Below are 20,708 nucleotides of genomic sequence, written 5' to 3'. Positions count from 1 at the left end.
GCACCAGCCTAAAGTTTTGGCTTGTCAATAGCAGCAATGATCCAGGACCTCAAACTTGTCACAGGGGGTCACCATCTTGGAAAGTGTCTGTGACACTCACATGCTCAGTGGGCTCTGAGCAGCTGTTGAGAAGCTAAGCTTAGGGCTCGTCACTAATTATCCAGCAGAAAATGAGCTTCCCCTGTAATATAAGCTGATGCTACAGGGCTGATTATTAAATTCTGATGCTAATTGCACTGGTTTCTGTGCTGCCATGTAGTAATTATCTGTATTAATTACTAATCAGCCTTATATTGTGACATTTCTATTCTGTGTGTACTGTATATTGTGAGTGGGTCCCTAAGCTCAGTAAGTGACAGCAGCACAGAGCATGTGCAGTGAATCAGCAGAAAAGAAGATGGGGAGCTACTGGGGCATCTTTGGAGACACAGATCTTTACTGCTAAAGCGCTGTGGTTGCCTTGGGCTGGTACAGAAGCACAAAACATGTGTATGTACAAAATTTCTAGCTACTTCTTTAGGCTTTAGTTCTCCATTAAAAGAACCTTGTGACATTGCCAGTGATGCTGCAGGAAGCTCACTTGCATATGGCCGTATTGTTAAGCATTATGTACATACTTTTGCACCCAGCATAGTCCTATGGATATCAGAACAGTTTAGCCCCTTAGTGTTCACTGAGTAGGTGTGTTTGATTATGTGTAAGTCTCCCTATTGGCAGTCCATCTTACACAAGCAGGAGACTGTGGGGTTTATTTATAAACACTGGGGAAATTTGCACCTGGGCAGTAATCCCACAGCAACCAATCCGATGATTGCTTTCAGTGTTCAACCTGCAGCTGCCTGAAAAAAAGCTCATCACGGATTGGTTGTTATGGGTTACTGCCCAGGTGCAAATTTGCCCAGTGTTTCTAAATACTGTAAGCCCACCCCTATATAATACAGTGTGTGTAAAGGGCAGTTAACCTTACCTTGTAACAATTTTCTGTCTGAAGAATTTGAAGGGAGACACGTATCCAATAAAAAAAATGAAGACGAGGGATTGAGATCAGCCATTCTTCATACTTACCGAAATGTGCAATTATTGAAATCAAAGCCAGAGTAATTGATAGATGCAATGCATTCATGTTTCTTTAAAATTCTTTATTAATTCAATATTTCTTGAAAGCATAAATAGAGCAGCAGATTGTCCACCACTGAATTATTTCCACCCTTTTATTTCTGAAGTTTAGAATTCTCTGTGCGCTTAGTCCCTGGAGGCGAATTTGTCATGATGTAACTGCCCCAGTATCTGAAAAATAACTTAAAGGGTCACCGCACCCGGAAATCCCAGCACCGCTTCTCGAAAGAAACCCCAAAAATTTTAATTTTTTAAAAAGAAAGTTTTCTTTTTTTTTTCCAGGATTCCCTATGGCATCTGCTACAAATGTCCTGAAGCCTGTGAAACGATGCATCGGTCTCTGCACTCTCTGTAGCAAAATACTCGTTAGGATAACTTGACTCCCATTTTAGTTTGCTCCTTTTTCATTAGTCTCTGGGCATCTTTTTCCATTTTCTTCCTCTGCTGCTCAGCCATTCGTTTTTCCCTTTCAGCCATCTTCTGCTGCCTGTAATGATCAACGCGAATAATTGTGTATAATTTAATATTGCCCTTCACCCCAATACCTTGTGTTTCAGCGGCTGCAACAAAGTTGCATCCAATTCTGTTTAGACCTGGGACAGTGAAGTGCGGCTGCGTAATCCTTTTCTGAATCACAGCATACTAAACTCTGTCTTCACACATATGAAAAACATTCAAACAAAGGCTCTTGCTACTCTCGTGATGATCTTGTCTGCCTTATAATGGTTTGACTGCCATCTAAAGTTTGAAAGTGGTACTGCAGCTTATTGGTTCTCACCGTTTTAAAGGAGAAGGAAAGCTACCAAGGCAGTTTATTGCCAATAAATTAGCCACAACAGCGAGAGCTAGAATGCATTTTTTATTCTTTAGAATGATTTTCCATACCTGAGTAAACAGCTCCTAGACACTGTCTCTGTTGTTTAGGATAGCAGCTGCAGTATTAGCTTGTTATGACATCACTTCCTGCCTGAGTCTCTCCCTGCTCACTCATAGCTCTGGGCTCAGATTACAGCAGGGACGGGGAGAGAGGAGCAAACTGAGCATGCTCAAGCCCAAACCCTGGAGGTTTAAGCTGAAAACAGGAAGTCTGATACAGAAGCCCATGTGTACACAATAAAAGGAAAGAAATGCTGTGTTTCTTATGACTCAGAGCAGCATTACTTTGAGAGTATACTAGTATATTTATATAGACCTTTCTGATAAAGCTTACTTAATTTTAGCCTTTCTTTATCCTTTAAAGGAGTTTTCAAGTTTCCTAAAAACTTCTGGGATACTATTAGAATCCCTTAAAGGGGACCCAAAAAAATTATTCCAAATCCTATTTTATTATGTTAGTCAAGCAAAATGAACTTTACTTACACTGTATAAACTATCTGAATTATGTTTCCATCAGTCTGGGGACTGATAATTATAACAAGCAGGCAGCAGCCATTTTGTGGACACTGTTATTAAGACAAGCTTGGATCATCTCAGAATCTTGTTTGTGCACCAGAATGGGGGACCTGATGTCCATCCCCATGTACTGGCTACACAATTAAATGGTGAAGAGAACTGGGGGAATTTGGGGAGAGCAGTGACATCTAGGAAGTGCTGAATGGAAAGTAAAAGTAATTGCTTGCCCCGCCTCTATGCCCAAGGCATAGAGGAGGGGCAGGCAATATTTGATTTTTAAATGTGTTTACAACAGCTTTGCCATTACCTTAGCACCTCCTCAGCTTGCCAGGTTGCATCGCCTTCTTCCTCCCAAGCATTAGAAGTTTCTTGCCAGGTTTCTAAATCTCCCAGTTCTGCCTGAAATCGAGAAGAAAAATTATAATACAATATCAGTAAAGCTGCCCATTTTAATAGATCCCAGTTTCTGAGTAATATCATGTGTACAATGTGTTTAAATCACAAATTGAATGAACATATATAGTATTACTTAATTACCTGCTCACCACTGCCCATACACTTTATGCTGATTAAAACAGCTGTACTTACGGACTGATGAATGAATGGAATGTCCTGTGTTGCTGCCAGTCTGCTGGAAAATGCAATACTGCCATCAGCGAAATCCATGTTTCCAAAGTTGGCAGGCTCCCTCTTCTTTATAACAATCTGAATGTGAGAGCGACAGGGTCATTAATAGAGTAAAATGCAATGCAGAGCACAGCGGGTTAATAAAATATGGCACTGTAACACTAATGCAAAAGACAATTTAACATAAAGGTTACATTTTGTAGACATAATAATACTAATAATAATAATTATTATTATTATCTTATAATAATAATAAGTACTACATCTAGAGTGAATATTTAAAGGGGAACTATCACAAAAAGTGAAAATATAAGCTTCAGCACACTGAAATAAGAAACTTTCTAAATACAATCAATCAAAAATTCAATCATAAATTCTGTACCGTTTCTGAAATAATCAAGTTTAAATTCACTGTCTCTCTCTCTCCCAGCATCTTTCTCTTCATTCTGTCTTCCTTCAGGAGTTGGGTGTCAGATGAATGATCCAATATATTTTATAGGGGGGCTCCTTTTGCCTAGAAGATGTACGAGAGCTCACTCTATTAAATTCACCAGACATTGTGTCTCTCTACATGCAAAATTTGTGCAAAAGGCAGTTAATTTGTTTGTACTGGAATCACTTATTTGAATGAGCTCTAATTCATCTGCTAGGAAAGGAGCCCCCCTATAAGATATATTGGATCTAACTGTCAGTGAATATCTGACACCCAACTGCTGCATGAAGAAAGAATGAAGAGAAACAGATGCTGAGCGAGGAACAGTGAAGATAAACTTGATTATTTCAGAAACAGTACAGCATTTTCAATTGATTGTATTTAGAAAGTTTCTTATTTCAGTATGAGGAAGCTTATATTACATTTTCGTGTTAGTTCCCCTTTATAAGAAGTAGAAAAGTATACTGCTTGGACTGGCAATGTCTCCTAGCCTGTGGCTCGCCCACCAATGAGTATGCAGTGTGAAACAATATTGGCCATTATAATATAAGCTCACTTTTTGGGTTTTCCTGATATTTGGTGCCATATCCTTGAAGTAATCTGGTTCCAACTGCTCCACGCCACCTTCAATCTTAACACTGGTGGGGGCTTCGTCATCCCATGAGCTCCACTCTTCCACCTTGATGATAAGCAGAGATGTTACTTTCTACAGTTTATATCCCAAGCCACAGTAATAAACCATAATGATAGAATAGAGTTAGGTAGAGAGAGTGCCATAATGATAGAATAGAGTTAGGTAGAGAGAGTGCCATAATGATAGAATAGAGTTAGGTAGAGAGAGTGCCATAATGATAGAATAGAGTTAGGTAGAGAGAGAGCCATAATGATAGAATAGAGTTAGGTAGAGAGAGTGCCATAATGATAGAATAGAGTTAGGTAGAGAGAGTGCCATAATGATAGAATAGAGTTAGGTAGAGAGAGCGCCATAATGATAGAATAGAGTTAGGTAGAGAGAGCGCCATAATGATAGAATAGAGTTAGGTAGAGAGAGCGCCATAATGACATAATGATAGAATAGAGTTAGGTAGAGAGAGTGACATAATGATAGAATAGAGTTAGGTAGAGAGAGTGCCATAATGATAGAATAGAGTTAGGTAGAGAGAGCGCCATAATGACATAATGATAGAATAGAGTTAGGTAGAGAGAGCGCCATAATGACATAATGATAGAATAGAGTTAGGTAGAGAGAGTGCCATAATGATAGAATAGAGTTAGGTAGAGAGAGTGCCATAATGATAGAATAGAGTTAGGTAGAGAGAGTGCCGTAATGATAGAATAGAGTTAGGTAGAGAGAGTGCCGTAATGATAGAATAGAGTTAGGTAGAGAGAGTGCCGTAATGATAGAATAGAGTTAGGTAGAGAGAGTGCCGTAATGATAGAATAGAGTTAGGTAGAGAGAGTGCCGTAATGATAGAATAGAGTTAGGTAGAGAGAGTGCCGTAATGATAGAATAGAGTTAGGTAGAGAGAGTGCCGTAATGATAGAATAGAGTTAGGTAGAGAGAGTGCCGTAATGATAGAATAGAGTTAGGTAGAGAGAGTGCCGTAATGATAGAATAGAGTTAGGTAGAGAGAGTGCCGTAATGATAGAATAGAGTTAGGTAGAGAGCGCCATAATGATAGAATAGAGTTAGGTAGAGAGAGTGCCATAATGATAGAATAGAGTTAGGTAGAGAGAGTGACATAATGATAGAATAGAGTTAGGTAGAGAGAGTGACATAATGATAGAATAGAGTTAGGTAGAGAGCGTGCCATAATGATAGAATAGTTAGGTAGAGAGAGTGCCATAATGATAGAATAGAGTTAGGTAGAGAGCGTGCCATAATGATAGAATAGTTAGGTAGAGAGAGTGCCATAATGATAGAATAGAGTTAGGTAGAGAGAGTGACATAATGATAGACTAGAGTTAGGTAGAGAGAGTGCCATAATGATAGACTAGAGTTAGGTAGAGAGAGTGCCATAATGATAGACTAGAGTTAGGTAGAGAGAGTGCCATAATGATAGACTAGAGTTAGGTAGAGAGAGTGCCATAATGATAGACTAGAGTTAGTAGAGAGAGTGCCATAATGATAGAATAGAGTTAGGTAGAGAGAGTGCCATAATGATAGAATAGAGTTAGGTAGAGAGAGTGCCATAATGATAGAATAGAGTTAGGTAGAGAGAGTGCCATAATGATAGAATAGAGTTAGGTAGAGAGAGTGCCATAATGATAGAATAGAGTTAGGTAGAGAGAGTGCCATAATGATAGAATAGAGTTAGGTAGAGAGAGTGCCATAATGATAGAATAGAGTTAGGTAGAGAGAGTGCCATAATGATAGAATAGAGTTAGGTAGAGAGAGTGCCATAATGATAGAATAGAGTTAGGTAGAGAGAGTGCCGTAATGATAGAATAGAGTTAGGTAGAGAGAGTGCCATAATGATAGAGTAGAGTTAGGTAGAGAGCGCCATAATGATAGAATAGAGTTAGGTAGAGAGCGTGCCATAATGATAGAATAGTTAGGTAGAGAGAGTGCCATAATGATAGAATAGTTAGGTAGAGAGAGTGCCATAATGATAGAATAGAGTTAGGTAGAGAGAGTGACATAATGATAGAATAGAGTTAGGTAGAGAGCGTGCTATAATGATAGAATAGAGTTAGGTAGAGAGAGCGCCATAATGATAGAATAGAGTTAGGTAGAGAGAGTGCCATAATGATAGAATAGAGTTAGGTAGAGAAAGTGACATAATGATAGAATAGAGTTAGGTAGAGAGAGTGACATAATGATAGAATAGAGTTAGGTAGAGAGAGCGCCATAATGATAGAATAGAGTTAGGTAGAGAGAGCGCCATAATGATAGAATAGAGTTAGGTAGAGAGAGTGACATAATGATAGAATAGAGTTAGGTAGAGAGAGTGCCATAATGATAGACTAGAGTTAGGTAGAGAGAGTGACATAATGATAGACTAGAGTTAGGTAGAGAGAGTGACATAATGATAGACTAGAGTTAGGTAGAGAGAGTGCCATAATGATAGAATAGAGTTAGGTAGAGAGAGTGCCATAATGATAGACTAGAGTTAGGTAGAGAGAGTGACATAATGATAGACTAGAGTTAGGTAGAGAGAGTGACATAATGATAGACTAGAGTTAGGTAGAGAGAGTGCCATAATGATAGACTAGAGTTAGGTAGAGAGAGTGACATAATGATAGAATAGAGTTAGGTAGAGAGAGCGCCATAATGATAGACTAGAGTTAGGTAGAGAGAGTGCCATAATGATAGAATAGAGTTAGGTAGAGAGAGTGACATAATGATAGACTAGAGTTAGGTAGAGAGAGTGCCATAATGATAGATAAGATTGATTGATCCACAGTAGAAATCTGTATTAGGCCAGTCGGACTCAGTTAACTTACCTGTTTAGGCACAGAGGAATAATCCACTGCAGTTGGTAAAGTTATTTGATCCCCACTTAGCTTCCTGCCTCTCCCAGACCTGGGGGGAAAAAACCATATCTCAGCCTGTTTATTTCTGCAACGGCACTTGCCAATGATGTACATTTTCATTTGCAAAAGAGGATGTTATTGTGAGATCCCGTTAAGCAATGTTTCATAAATTATTTTTTTTCCTTTTCGTTTTCATTGTATTAGGAGTCAAATGCTTGCGAATATCATGAACGTGTAACACATACCCCTTGCAGTTCTGTCCAGGCGGGGACCAGACAGAACTTCAGAAGCTTAAATAGGGAGTGCTTGCCCCTACTGAACATCAGCAATAAGGTGCTAACTTCTTAGAGAATGCTGTACCTGAAAAATGTGCCGGCAACTCTGGTTCTATCTATGTCATTGACAACGCAAGCAAGTCAATAATGTGCATATGGGAGTAGCCCTGTCTGTGATAAACGCAAGATCAGAGCTTGGAGAATGTTACAGATCAGAATGCTCTGGCTACCCAAGTTTCATTCTGTGTTATTGTTTCCAAGCCCATGGACTTCAAAGGAAAACTATAACCCCCAAACAATTTAGGTCTCTATATCCAGATCTGTTGCTTAAATGTTAATTTTGGGGGTATAGTTTTCCTTTAAACGGCATGTAAAGTCTAAAACAGAATGAGACTAGAAATGCTGTATTTTGTATACTAAATATAAACATGAACTTACTGCACCACAAGCCTAATCAAACAAATAATTTATGCTTTCAAAGTTGGCTACAGGGTGTCAACATTTTATAACATTGTTAAACATCTTTGCAAGACTAAGACTGTGCACATGCTCAGTGTGGTCTGGGCTGCTTAGGGATCGTCATAAACAAAGCTGCTTGAGTTCTGCATGGCTGGGAAGTAAGGCGGGGGCTCCCCCTGCTGTACATAAGTATGATTGTTTCCCTGCTCAGCAGTTAGGGACCATCTGACAATTCCTATCCACAGCAGTAAATGAAGGGAGAATTTCACTGCATACAGTCAGGTTTCTTTTTTTTGCAGATTAACTGGCCACTGCATTGTTTAGATATCAAATTCAGAATGTAATCCCCTGTATTGTTCACACCTGTAATCCCCCTCTATTGTTCACACTTGTGACACCTCTATTGTTTATATCCTAAAACCCTGTACTGTTCACACCTGAGACCCAGACTGAAACTGCCCACATTGTTCACCTGTTCACACCTTATTAAAAATGCTAATGGTGCACCAGCACTGTGTCACTGTATATAGTACATTTTAGAATGATAGCTTTCCCTGTCTCCTGCTCTGTTCTGCCTTACCTCCCTGTGTGTGCTAGTCCAGTGCTGCTTGTTTGTGCCATTCTCTGCTTGCCCAGTGCTGCTTGTTTGTACCATTCTCTGCTTACTCAGTGCTGCTTGGGTGTGCCATTCTCTGCTTACTCAGTGCTGCTTGTGTGTGCCATTTTATAACATTGTTAAACATCTTTGCAAGACTAAGACTGTGCACATGCTCAGTGTGGTCTGGGCTGCTTAGGGATCGTCATAAACAAAGCTGCTTGAGTTCTGCATGGCTGGGAAGTAAGGCGGGGGCTCCCCCTGCTGTTCATAAGTATTTGTTTTCCTGCACAGCAGTTAGGGACCATCTAACAATTCCTATCCACAGCAGTAAATGAAGGAAGAATTTCACTGCATACAGTCAGGTTTCTTTTTTTTCCAGATTAACTGGCCCCTGCATTGTTTAGATATCAAATTCAGAATGTAATCCCCTGTATTGTTCACACCTGTGATCCCCCTCTATTGTTCACACTTGTGACACCTCTATTGTTTATATCCTAAAACCCTGTACTGTTCACACCTGAGACCCAGACTGAAACTGCCCACATTGTTCACACTTTATTAAAAATGCTAATGGTGCACCAGCACTGTGTCACTGTATATAGTACATTTTAGAATGATAGCTTTCCCTGTCTGCTGCTCTGTTCTGCCTTCCCTCCCTGTGTGCTAGTCCGGTGCTGCTTGTTTGTGCCATTCTCTGCTTGCCCAGTGCTGCTTGGGTGTGCCATTCTCTGCTTACTCAGTGCTGCTTGTGTGTGCCATTCTCTGCTTGCCCAGTGCTGCTTGTGTGTGCCATTCTCTGCTTGCCCAGTGCTGCTTGTGTGTGCCATTCTCTGCTTGCCCAGTGCTGCTTGTGTGTGTCATTCTCTGCTTGCCCAGTGCTGCTTGTGTGCCATTCCCTGCTTGCCCAGTGCTGCTTGTGTGTGCCATTCTCTGCTTGCTCAGTGCTGCTTGTGTGTGCCATTCTCTGCTTACTCAGTGCTGCTTGTGTGTGCCATTCTCTGCTTACTCAGTGCTGCTTGTGTGTGTCACTCTGCTTACTCAGTGCTGCTTGTGTGTCCCATTCTCTGCTTACTCAGTGCTGCTTGTGTGTGTCATTCTCTGCTTACTCAGTGCTGCTTGTGTGTGCCATTCTCTGCTTACTCAGTGCTGCTTGTGTCATTCTCTGCTTACTCAGTGCTGCTTGTGTGTGCCATTCTCTGCTTACTCAGTGCTGCTTGTGTGTGCCATTCTCTGCTTACTCAGTGCTGCTTGGTTGTTCCATTCCCTGCTTGCCCAGTGCTGCTTGTTTGTGCCATTCTCTGCTTGCCCAGTGCTGCTTGTGTGTGCCATTATTTGCTTGCCCAGTGCTGCTTGTGTGGGCCATCCTCTGCTTGCCCTACACTACCTGTGGAATGTTAGCCTGTTAGGGGGTTGTTCTTGGGGTTTGTTAGCATTTGGAAATTGTTAAGGGCCTCTAATAATTTAATCATATGTTGGGGGGTTGAGGGGAGGATGAGGCATATGGATTTAAGTGTATGTTTTAACATGACTTAAATTTTTCACATATGAGTGATGAGGGATTTCCCTGCAGTGAGCACCAACCATTTGGTTTTTTGGTGTGCTAACACCATTAATGTGGATATGATCTTAAAAGTTCTTGTGGTAACATGGGTGTGGTTTACAGTGGGTGTGGTTTAAAAGGGGGAGTGGTCAACACTGACTTCCGTTATTGGCGCTCCACCACATAGGCCAGTAAAATTTTGGCCCTCGGTACCACAGAAGTTGGACAGCACTGCTCTCTCTATGTTTTACAATGTATTTACTAACTGCTGCTGGCACAGATCTGTACAGAATAGAAGGAAAGAGATGCCGTGTTTCTTTTGACACAGGACTCAGAGCAGCATTACTTTGAGGGTTTACTGGTGTATTTATATTTATACCTTTCAGCTTACTTAGATTTAGCCTTTCCTTCTCATTTAACTACCAGTCAGCCTGCAAGTGAGACAGATAAAGGGTGTTGCGGTCAGTGCTTAGCAATTACAGTTCTGCTGAATGGAAGCTGTTATCAGTCAATGGAAACGAATACAGCCTGCAATAGAATGCTTTAGGTACATCTAGGTAGGCACAGATATATAACAAACATGCATAAAATAAATATATGTAAATGCTAAATTGAGAATGTATTTTTATTAAATAATTTAGATGAACAATAATGTGGTAATGGACAACCTTCAGCATTTAACAGGAAGACAAGTATTTTTATACTATTTTTTCCCAGAAGGTGCCACATTTTGCATATTAACCCCTGCCTCATTAACAAACCACACATACAGCACCAGCAAGAACTGGCATATGAAAGGGTTTTAGTGTCATTTAGTCTGAGAGCTACGGTCATGCTTTTCTAAAGCTGGCCATAGATGCAAAGATCTGATTGTACGAATCAAGGATTCGTACGATTTTCGGACCGTGTGTGGAGAGTACCGGCATTTTTCGTCCCTCGAAGATCGGTCGTTTGGTCGATCGGACAGGTTAAAATATTTCTGCCGGCTGCCGATAATATCTCTGCGTGTATTGCCGATCGTACGATTTTCAGAGGGAGACTGTCACTGGCTTTGGTCGGACATAACTTTCGTAGGATTGCTGTCAGGGGCAGAACATCGGCTGATCTGCTCTTTTCTACTTTATTTGATCTGAATGGTTAGTGGCAGGTCGGGAGATGGGAAAGTCCGATCGTACGATGATTCGTGCGATCGGATCTTTGTGTCAGTTTAAGAGCTGGCTTTTAGTCATCACTTCTTGCACCAATCACATCCTTTTCGCTTGAATGGGTTTCTGATGCTAATAATGGATGCCTAATAACCTCTGGTGCTTTCCATGTAAATGAATGTGCATTTAATTGACAGGTGCAGGGCTATTCACTTGGATGTGCAATGACATGAACAGTAATCAACCTACAGAAAACCATGGGCATTGTTACTGACCCTGCAAATAGCAGCCGCCTACAAGCCTGAGGTGTAATGTAATATAAGCTCTAGTAACCTATAGCCATGAATTAGCAGGTATCAATTAATGGTTATCTCTTTGAAATCAAACTTCCGATTGGTTCCCTAAATGTTAAACAGAGGAACAAGATTCCTTAGTATATTGTAGACAAATGGAACCATGCATGGGTATCTGACATCACAGCTGAACATTTTAGTTCACCTGAAGTTCCTTATTGAGCTATACACTATATACACACACACAATATAAACAATACCTGCATATTAATCTCTTGAAGAAGGCTAGCACGGAAGCAATGCAAGTGCAGATCTTGAAAAGTCGAAACTGTGAAATGGCCATCTTGGTATTATACCTAAAAAATATGAAATAACACATTTGCTTTTGGTAAGAACACAGCATGGAAATGCCAGAAATAGAACTGGAAGGCTCCCCCCCCTGAGTAACCACCAGCATAAGTGACAGTTACTTGGTTCTCATTTTATAAATAGCCCAAAGTTATGGTACCAAAACACCCAAATCTGCCCCTGGTGAATTGCCCAGTAATCACCTACAAGTGCTTGTGCAGATGACCATTGTGTGGTATCATGGAAATCAACGTGGATAGTTTCAGGCTACTTAAAAATGTAGCACTCAATGTGCATGGAGGATCCCAGTGTTCCCTTAAAGGGATTCTGTCATCATTTTTATTTTATTTTTATTTCTAAATTACACTGTTTATACTGAATTTATTAACTCTACCATGTAAAATTTCATTCCTGAACCAGCAGGTGTATTTTTTTAGTTGTAATATTGGTGTGTAGGTGCATCTCAGGTCATTTTGCCTGGTCATGTGCTTTCAGAAAGAGCCAGCACTTTAGGATGGAAATGCTTTCTGGCAGGCTGTTGTTTATCCTACTCAATGTAACTAAATGTGTCTCAGTGGGACATGGATTTTTACTATTGAGTGCTGTTCTTAGATCTACCAGGCAGCTGTTATCGGGTTACCTTCCCATTGTTCTGCTGATGGGCTGCTGGAGGGGGGGTGATATCACTCCAACTTGCAGTACAGCAGTAAAGAGTTTCTGAAGTTTATCAGAGCACAAGCCACATGATTGGGGGCACCTGGGAAACTGACACTATATCTAGCCCCATGTCAGATTTTAAAATTAAATATAAAAAAAAGTTTGCTCTTCTGAAATGGATTTCAGTGCAGGAGTCTGACAATGCTTCAAAGTAAAAAAATGAGTATGTGTGTGAGTTTATTTACTTTCTTTCTGCTCTGGCTGGCTCCTCTGCTCTGAGTGCCTGCAGACACAACGCACATGACTGAAAAAAAGGCTGACTGGAAAGGCACACAAAATTTTGGAACCAAAAAAATAAAGACAAAACATATACAACTACTTTTCTCCTGGAAAATGTAGTTAAAGGAATCTGTAGGTGCTCTACACAGGCCATTTTTTCATACAATAAAATAAACACAAATCCTTAACATTTAGACTGAAACTTTCCCAACCAGTGATTCGCGTACGTACTTAACGCAAAACAGCAGAAACCTGGAATTTGATCATTGACTATTCAATGAAACAGATACAATCATTTATTTTAATCATCTTTTTGTTTCAAATCAATTCTATATATTCTCTCAAATTAGAATTTTAGTTCACTCGAAGATCAGTAGTTGTTTTTTGCCTCGGCTATCCCTAATTATTTATTCTGATTTCACAGTTAGAGCGAAAAGTATTCCCCTCTTTTTTACATAAGCTTATTCATCTGAACTGTGAAAAATATACAGGTACGGGCTTTGTTATCTAGAAACCCTGAATTACGGGAAGGCCATCTACCATAAACTCCATTTAAAAGGGGTTGTTCACCTTCGAAAGACTTTTCCCAAGGACTTTCTATTTTTTATTTGTAACAGTTTTTCTAATAGTGACGTGTAAAGTTTCATTTTTCAGCTTCTAAAGCAGCTCTGTGAGGGGGTCGCAGACTCTTTAAAGGGGTTGTTCACCTTCCAAACACTTTTTTTCAGTTCAGTTGTTTTCAGATTGTTCCCCAGAAATAAAGACTTTTTTTTTCCAATTACTTTCCATTAATTACTTTTTACTGTTTTTCCAAAATCTAAGTTTAAAGTTGAATATTTCTGTCTCTGGTTGAGTCTGACAACTCAGTAATTCAGGTGCAGACTCTGAACTTTTACAATATTTAGTGGATACATTTCTCAGCAGCATCTCTGGAATATTAGCAACTATTGTATCAATTTTAACAATTCTGTAATGAAACCCAGAGATTTTGCTCATCAGGGACAACGATAAGAAATGTATCAACTAAATGTATCAGTTTAGAACAGTTTACAGAGTCGGCGACCCCCCCCCCACAGCTGCTTTAGAAGGTGAAAAATGACACTTTATACTTCAATATCAGAAAAACAGTCACACGCAGAAAATAGAAAGTAATTGGAAAAAGTCATTATTTCTGGTGAACTATCTGAAAACAACTAGTTGTTTGAAGATGAACCACCCCTTTAACTGTTCTAAACGGATACATTAAGTTTATACATTTGTTATCTTTGTCCCTGCTGAGCAGAATCCCTGAGATTCATTACAGGCAGCTGTTAGAATTGATACAATAGTTGCTAATATTCCACAGATGCTGCTGAGAAATGTATCAACTAATTGTATCAACTAAATGGAGTAAATTGTAACAGCTCGATGCTCCTGGATCACTGAGCTGCCAGACTGAGACACACACATAAAACTTTAAACTTAAATTTTGGGAAAACGGTAAAAAATAAAAAATGGAAAGCAGTTTAAAAAGGTCTTTGTTTATGGTGGACAACCTGAAAACAGCGGAGCTGAAAAAAGTGTTTGGAAGGTGAATAACCCATTTAAACAAATATTTAACATTTTTAGAAATAATTCCCTATTTCCCTTTAAAAAAAAAAAATAAGGTTGATTATACTTAATCCCAACTAAGATATAACTAACAATTATTCTACTTGGTTTATTTAATGTTTAAATGATTTCTTTGTAGACAAAGTAAGGTAATTCTGAGAAGCCCCCAGTTGGCATCTTCCAGATCTTTGTGTAGTCTATGCCTGGAAGCTTAGGGGGGCTTATGGTGGTGGTGGGGGGGGGGGTTAGTTCTCCTTTAAGGGCAATGAAACATAAACTGGACAGATAATTCTGCTTGTAGAAAATTATTATCTGGACACAATACAAATCTTTCTTTAAGGATTGCCTTTGCTCATGACAAAAATGTCTTCTCCACACTTGCATCAGTTGTGTATATACACACACTTCTAAAGACAAAACAATGCACAATTATTGCTTAAAGGAAAATTCAACCTGTAATAAAAAAAAATACCCTCCACCTTACCCTTGGTAGACCACCCACAATCCTCCTCCCAGCTTACCTGCCCCCAAATGCCCCTAATTTTTTACTCACACCTCCATGCAGATTCTGGTCTCGGAGTTCACAGGCACCATCTTCTTTCTTCTCTTTCGGAAGTTTCAGCGCATGCGCAGTCGGAGTAAGTTTCCGGTCTCAAACCAATGCGCATGCGCCGAAAGTCACGAAAATTTTTCTGAACTTTTCACGACTTTTGGCACATGCTCAGTGGTTCGGGACCGAAATTTTCGAAAAATTTTATGGACCAGAAATTTACTCCAACTGCGCATGCGCCGAAACTTCCATCAAGACACAAAGATTACCGGAGAAGAAGAAGATGGCTGCCGTGAACTCTGAGGCCAGAATCTGCACGGAGGAGTGAGTGGCATTTGCCCTGGGGGGGAGAGGGGAAGGTAGGCTAGGGGGGGGGTCTACTCAGGGTAGGGGGGGGAGAGGTTTTTTTTTATTACAGGTTGATTTCTCCTTTAATGAAAAACTAAACCCTTAAAATGAATATGGTTAGAAATGCCATATTTTATATATTGAACCAGCCTAAAGGTTCAGCATCTCTATAGTAGTAATGATCCAGGACTTCAAACTTGTCACAGGGGGTCACCATCTTGGAAAGTGTCTGTGACACTCACATGCTCAGTGGGCTCTGATTGGCTGTTGAGAAGCTAAGCTTAGGGCTTGTCACTAATTATCCAGCAGAAAATGAGGTTCCCCTGTAATATAAGCTGATGCTACAGGTTTGCTGATTATTAAATTCTGATGCTAATTGTGTTGGTATCTGATCAGTTTATTTACTAGTCAGCCTTATATATTGTGACATTTATATTATATAATATATATTCAGTATCTTGTGTGCGGCCCCTAAGCTCAGTAAGTGACAGCAGCACAGAGCATGTGCAGTGAATCAGTAGAAAAGAAGATGGGAAGCTACTGGGGCATCTTTCGAGACACCGATCTTTACTGCTAAAGGGCTGTGGTTGCCTTGGGCTGGTACAGAAGCCCAAAACATAATACACAACATTTCTACCTACTTCTTTAGCTAAGCTTTAGTTCTCCTTTAAATAGAAAGAAAGGACGAATTACCAAATCCTTGTTGCCAGTGTCATTCACAGCTCTGCATTAAGAGATCCTGTCTTACTGTGGTTACTGAGGAGAAAGAGAAATAATAAACACTTATAAAGATGAAATTTAGTGGCAATAGTTCAGTGGCTAGCACTGCTCAATGGCAACGCTTCCAACTCGACCAAAAGAGTATATGTATGTATGTATGTATGTATGTATGTATGTATGTATGTATGTTTGCATGTATGTTCTTCCTGTATCTGGGTTTCCTTTAGGTCCTCCCCCACTTAAAAACCAGACCGGCAGGTTAATTGGCTCCTGATGAAAATGACTCTAGTGTGTGTGAATTTGAAAGGGGCTTTAGACTGTAAGCTTCATTGGGGCAGGGACTAATGTGAATGATGTATGATCTCTGTAAAGTGCAGTGAAAAGTGGGTGCAGTACAGATAAATTATAATAAATGGCTGCTTATACAAGTAAGTGGATCCATGAATAGCTAGACTGTTTCCATATGCTCTTTAATGTTGTTATTCACAGCTCTTCACACTTGGTTGCACAGAAGTCTCTCCCCCCAGCTATTCTCTGGCCTGTACAATGCTCTTCTCTCAGCTCTCCCTCCATATTCAGCTCACAATGACTCGCATGTATCAAACAATGGCTACAGACTCACATTTCTACCCAGAGCCAATCGTCAGCTATGTAGTCCCCAAACAATATACAGGTATGGGACCTGTTATCCAGAATGCCCAGGACCTGGGGTTTTCTGGATAACGGATCTTTCCGTAATTTGGATCTTCTTGCCTTAAAGGAAAGACAGACCCTTGCTACTAAAATCCCTTACCCTACATAGACCCCCCTCCCTGCTCCCCCCCCCAGCCTAGGTGGTACCTTTGCTAAATGCCCCTAACTCTTTACTTACCCCTCGGTGCTGATTCTGTCCAGCGGATTTCACGGGCGTCATCTTCCAATAAGCGGGACGTAAGTGCCGTATCGGCGCATGCGCAGTTGGAGCACTTTTCTGTTTTGCAACAACTGCACCGAAAGTAACAGAAATTGCCAAAGCACTGGAAGAGGACCCGAAGATTATCAAAGCGGCTGAAGATGGCGCCTGTGAACTCCGCTGGAAAGAATCTGCACCGAGGGGTAAGTAAAGAGTTAGGGGCATTTAGCAAAGGTAGCAGCTAGGCTGGGGGGAGCAGGGAGGGATGTCTATGTAGTCTTGGTGATTTTAGTAGCAAGGGTTTACTTCTCCTTTAAATCTACTAGAAAATCATGTAAATCTTTAAGGGGTTGTTCACCTTGATATTAACTTTTAGTATCATGTAGAGAGGATATTCTGAGGCCATTTTCATTTTTATCACGTGATTTTTGACTTATTTAGCTTTTTGTTCGGCAGCTCTCCAAATTGCAATTTTAGCAATCTGGTCGCTAGGGTCCCAATTCCCCTAGCAACCATGCACTGATTTGAATAAGAGACTGGAATATGAATAGGAGAGGGACTGAATAGAAAGAGGAGCCTTACAAAGTATTTGTCTTTAGATGGGGTCAGTGACGCCCCCATTTGAAAAGCTGGAAAGATTTAGCTTAAAAACAAAAATCAAGAAGAAAAAAATGAAGACCATTGAAAAGTTGCTTAGAATTCACCATTCTAGAAGATACTAAAAGTTAACCTCAAGGTGAACCACCCCTTTAAATAAAGCCAATAGGCTGGTTTTGCCTCCAATAAGGATTAATTATATCTTAGTTGGGATCAAGTACAAGCTACTGTTTTATTATTACAGAGAAAAAGGGAATCATTATTAAGTATAATACGGTAAAAGTCCATCGATTGCTCCAACAGCAGCTGCAGCAGCCAGCACGTCACTGCCGTAAAGTATTATATTGACACCATTGCTCCTTGTCTAAGCCCACATGAACCCGCCAATAGAATGCTTACATCATACCCCAACTCTCCATTGGGCGCTGCGTGACGTCTAGCAGGGAATAGCGGGTGTAACCCCAGCTGCAGGCTCCATACTACTCCACTTTGGAGACAAGAATAACACGGGGCTCAGCAGCAACCAGCACCTCAGCTTCTCAGGCCCGGCGATTCCTAGGTGTTACGTCATCACGTTAGTCACGTCTAGCCTCTGCCGGAAGTGTGGAAGAGAGAGCGCAGAGCAGCTTGGGAAGCCGTTCGTTTTGAGACTCGATGGGGGAAAGCGTTTACCGAGGGGGGGATTAGAAAACAAGTTAATTGGAGAATACGTTCCGCCAAAGACGTGTGGAAATGAATACGTTGAAAAGCAGTCTTTACTGAGGGGGAATGAAATCATATTTTAATTTACATTTCAAACCTCTTTGAGTGTATTCTTTGCTTTGACAAAGCTCCATTCAACATGGCGATGTGTTTCATGTTCTGTGTGGGAGAGACTTTCCTTTTGGGCCTTTGCCCTGGGAGCCTAGTGTATTTTTTTACAATTCATAAAAAAAGGGGCGATGGAGTGTTTGTTACATCTGTAAAGCATTTCCGATCAGAAGACCCTTTTGTATTTGTATACAAAACAGAGGAAGTCCAGTATTGCCAGTAATTTTCATGTCATTCCATGTAGTACAGGTAGGGTTTGCCACCCAGGGCTGATCCTGCGCATTTCGTCGCCTGAGGCCGGCTTCGTTTTCCCGGGGTCCATGTCACTAACGCTGCCGCGCCCCTGTTGCCACCTCTCCAGTTTTCACCTGGACAGCCTGTTTTTTTGAAGTGATGTCACTGCCTGTAGGTTTTTCCAAATTCGGAAACCCGGGCAGGATTCCCTGAGCTTGACACAGCGATTGGCCAATCTCTCATAGCCCCGCCCCTCCATACCCCTCCACACCCCCACGTTTCCACTTCACAACCCGTGCCCTGGAGTTAGTCTGGAGGAAAGTTGGCGACTAGTGATGTGTGGGTCGAGAAAAGCTTGACCCTAACCCATGCACCCCTGATCCCTGCTTGCCCGCACCCGACTTCTGCCTTCCTTTTGTAGAACCCCGCCGCACTGCTGGTGATGTCATAAAAGGGGCGGGGTGGACAGGCGCACACCTATAAAACCAGAAGCCGGCAGTGTAAGGTCACGGATGGGGAGAGCAGGCAAAAGAGCTCAACCCGAACCTGCCCGCGACCCGCCAATGGGGGAGTGAGGTTGGCCCCCAACCAGCCTGACCTGTGTGTATCAGGCCAGCCCGCACATCACTAGTGGCAACTAGGGATGCACCGAATCCAGGATTCGGTTCAGGATTCGGCCTTTTTCAGCAGGATTAGGCCGAACAGAATCCGAACCCTAATTTGCATATGCAAATTTGCATATGCAAATTAGGGACGGGAGGGAAATCACGTGACTTTTTGTCAGAAAACGAGGAAGTAAAAAATGTTTTCCCCTTCCCACCCCTAATTTGCATATGCAAATTAGGGTTCGGATTCGGTATTCGGCCGAATCTTTCACAAAGGATTCGGGGGTTCGGCCGAATCCAAAATAGTGGATTCGGTGCATCCCTAGTGGCAACCGTAAAGGTGGCCATAGACTAAAAGATCCGCTCGTTTGGCGACATCGCCGAACGAGCCGATCTTTCCCCAAACGAGCCAATCTTTCCCCAATATGCCACTTATGGGCATGGCTATATCGGGTGTAAATCTGAACATTCGGCCCTGTGGCCGAATAATCAGATTACGATGAGAGTGCAATGGGCTCCGGCGGGATCGGTCGGGACAAAATCAAACCTGTCCGATCGACCGATCTCCGCCAGATGAAAAATGTCAGGACTCTCCACACACGGTCCGAAAATCGTACTAATCTTTGCGTCCATGGCCAGCTTAAGAGGGGTGTGGAAGGACATGAGCCTGCTCGTCCACTTCAACATCAGAAACAGCCTTGAGGAAGAAAAGGATTGAACACTCTTCTACTATCCTTCCTTCATTGTTAATGTCTGAAAATAAAGTGTCAGATTTGTGGCCTCCACTACCCTTTCCCAACTTACCTCTCCCCAAGCCACTCCCCTTCCATTTGTAGTTTTATTATTGAATAGTACTCTATTGAAAATAGATATTTGTCCTAGTCTTGGGTTTTCTATATAATAGATATGGCAGTTACTGGCTGAGCCAACTAGTTGGTGATCAGTATCCAATATGCTAAAGCTCACCAACTGAGTCAAGACAGTTTCTGATCTGATTCCAACTGTGGGTTGGCGTTGCTCTTATTGTAGCTCACAGTGTAGTGCTGTTTTAAAGGGGAACTATCACAAAAATGAAAATTTAAGAGCTTCAGCACATTGAAATAACGTTTTCTAAATATAATAAATTAAAAATTCTGTACCGTTTCTGAAATAATCAAGTTTATCTTCACTATCCCTCTGTCAGCATCTGTTTCTCTTCATTCTGTCTTCATGCAGGAATTGGGTGTCAGATATTAATTGACAGATCCCGTATTTCTTATAGGGGGGCTCCTTTTTCCTAGAAGATGTATTAGAGCTCACTCTATTAAAATCACCAGACATCATGTCTCTCTACATGCAGAATTTGTGCACAAGGTAGTTATTTTGTTTATACTGGAATCAGTTATTTGAGTGAGCTCTAATACATCTGCTAGGAATGGAAGCCCCCCTATAAGAAATATTGGATCTAACTGTCAATGAATATCTGACACCCAACTCCTGCATGAAGACAGAATGAAGAAAAACAGATGCTGAGAGAGGGATAGTGAACATAAACTTGATTATTTCAGAAACAATGCAGAATATTTAATTGGGAGAGTTTCTTATTTCAGTATGAGGAAGCTTATATTAAATTTTCATTTTCGCGATAGTTCCCCTTTAAGGAAGGCTCAAGCAATATATTTATACAGCAAATGACAGATATAAACACACTAGAACCTTCCATCTCCCCAAAAAATGTTGCACC

General features: G+C 41.1%; 1 protein-coding gene across 1 annotated transcript; it reads right to left on the bottom strand.

Moving 5' to 3' along the window:
- Window positions 1-1,128: 1,128 nt before the first annotated feature.
- On the bottom strand, window positions 1,129-15,883 carry ebag9.S (estrogen receptor binding site associated, antigen, 9 S homeolog; the record flags this gene model as incomplete). Its single annotated transcript, NM_001095825.1, is given in 7 exon segments — window positions 1,129-1,603; window positions 2,816-2,907; window positions 3,097-3,213; window positions 4,125-4,247; window positions 7,016-7,094; window positions 11,616-11,711; window positions 15,821-15,883. Coding segments are annotated over 6 exon segments (615 nt in total). The 3' UTR covers window positions 1,129-1,482.
- Between the last annotated feature and the right edge of the window lie 4,825 nt (window positions 15,884-20,708).

This window comes from Xenopus laevis, chromosome 6S (assembly GCF_017654675.1).
Source record: "Xenopus laevis strain J_2021 chromosome 6S, Xenopus_laevis_v10.1, whole genome shotgun sequence".
Classification (NCBI taxonomy): domain Eukaryota; kingdom Metazoa; phylum Chordata; class Amphibia; order Anura; family Pipidae; genus Xenopus; species Xenopus laevis.
Note: the sequence above shows the minus strand (reverse complement) of the source record. Positions and strands in the feature narration are given on the sequence as shown.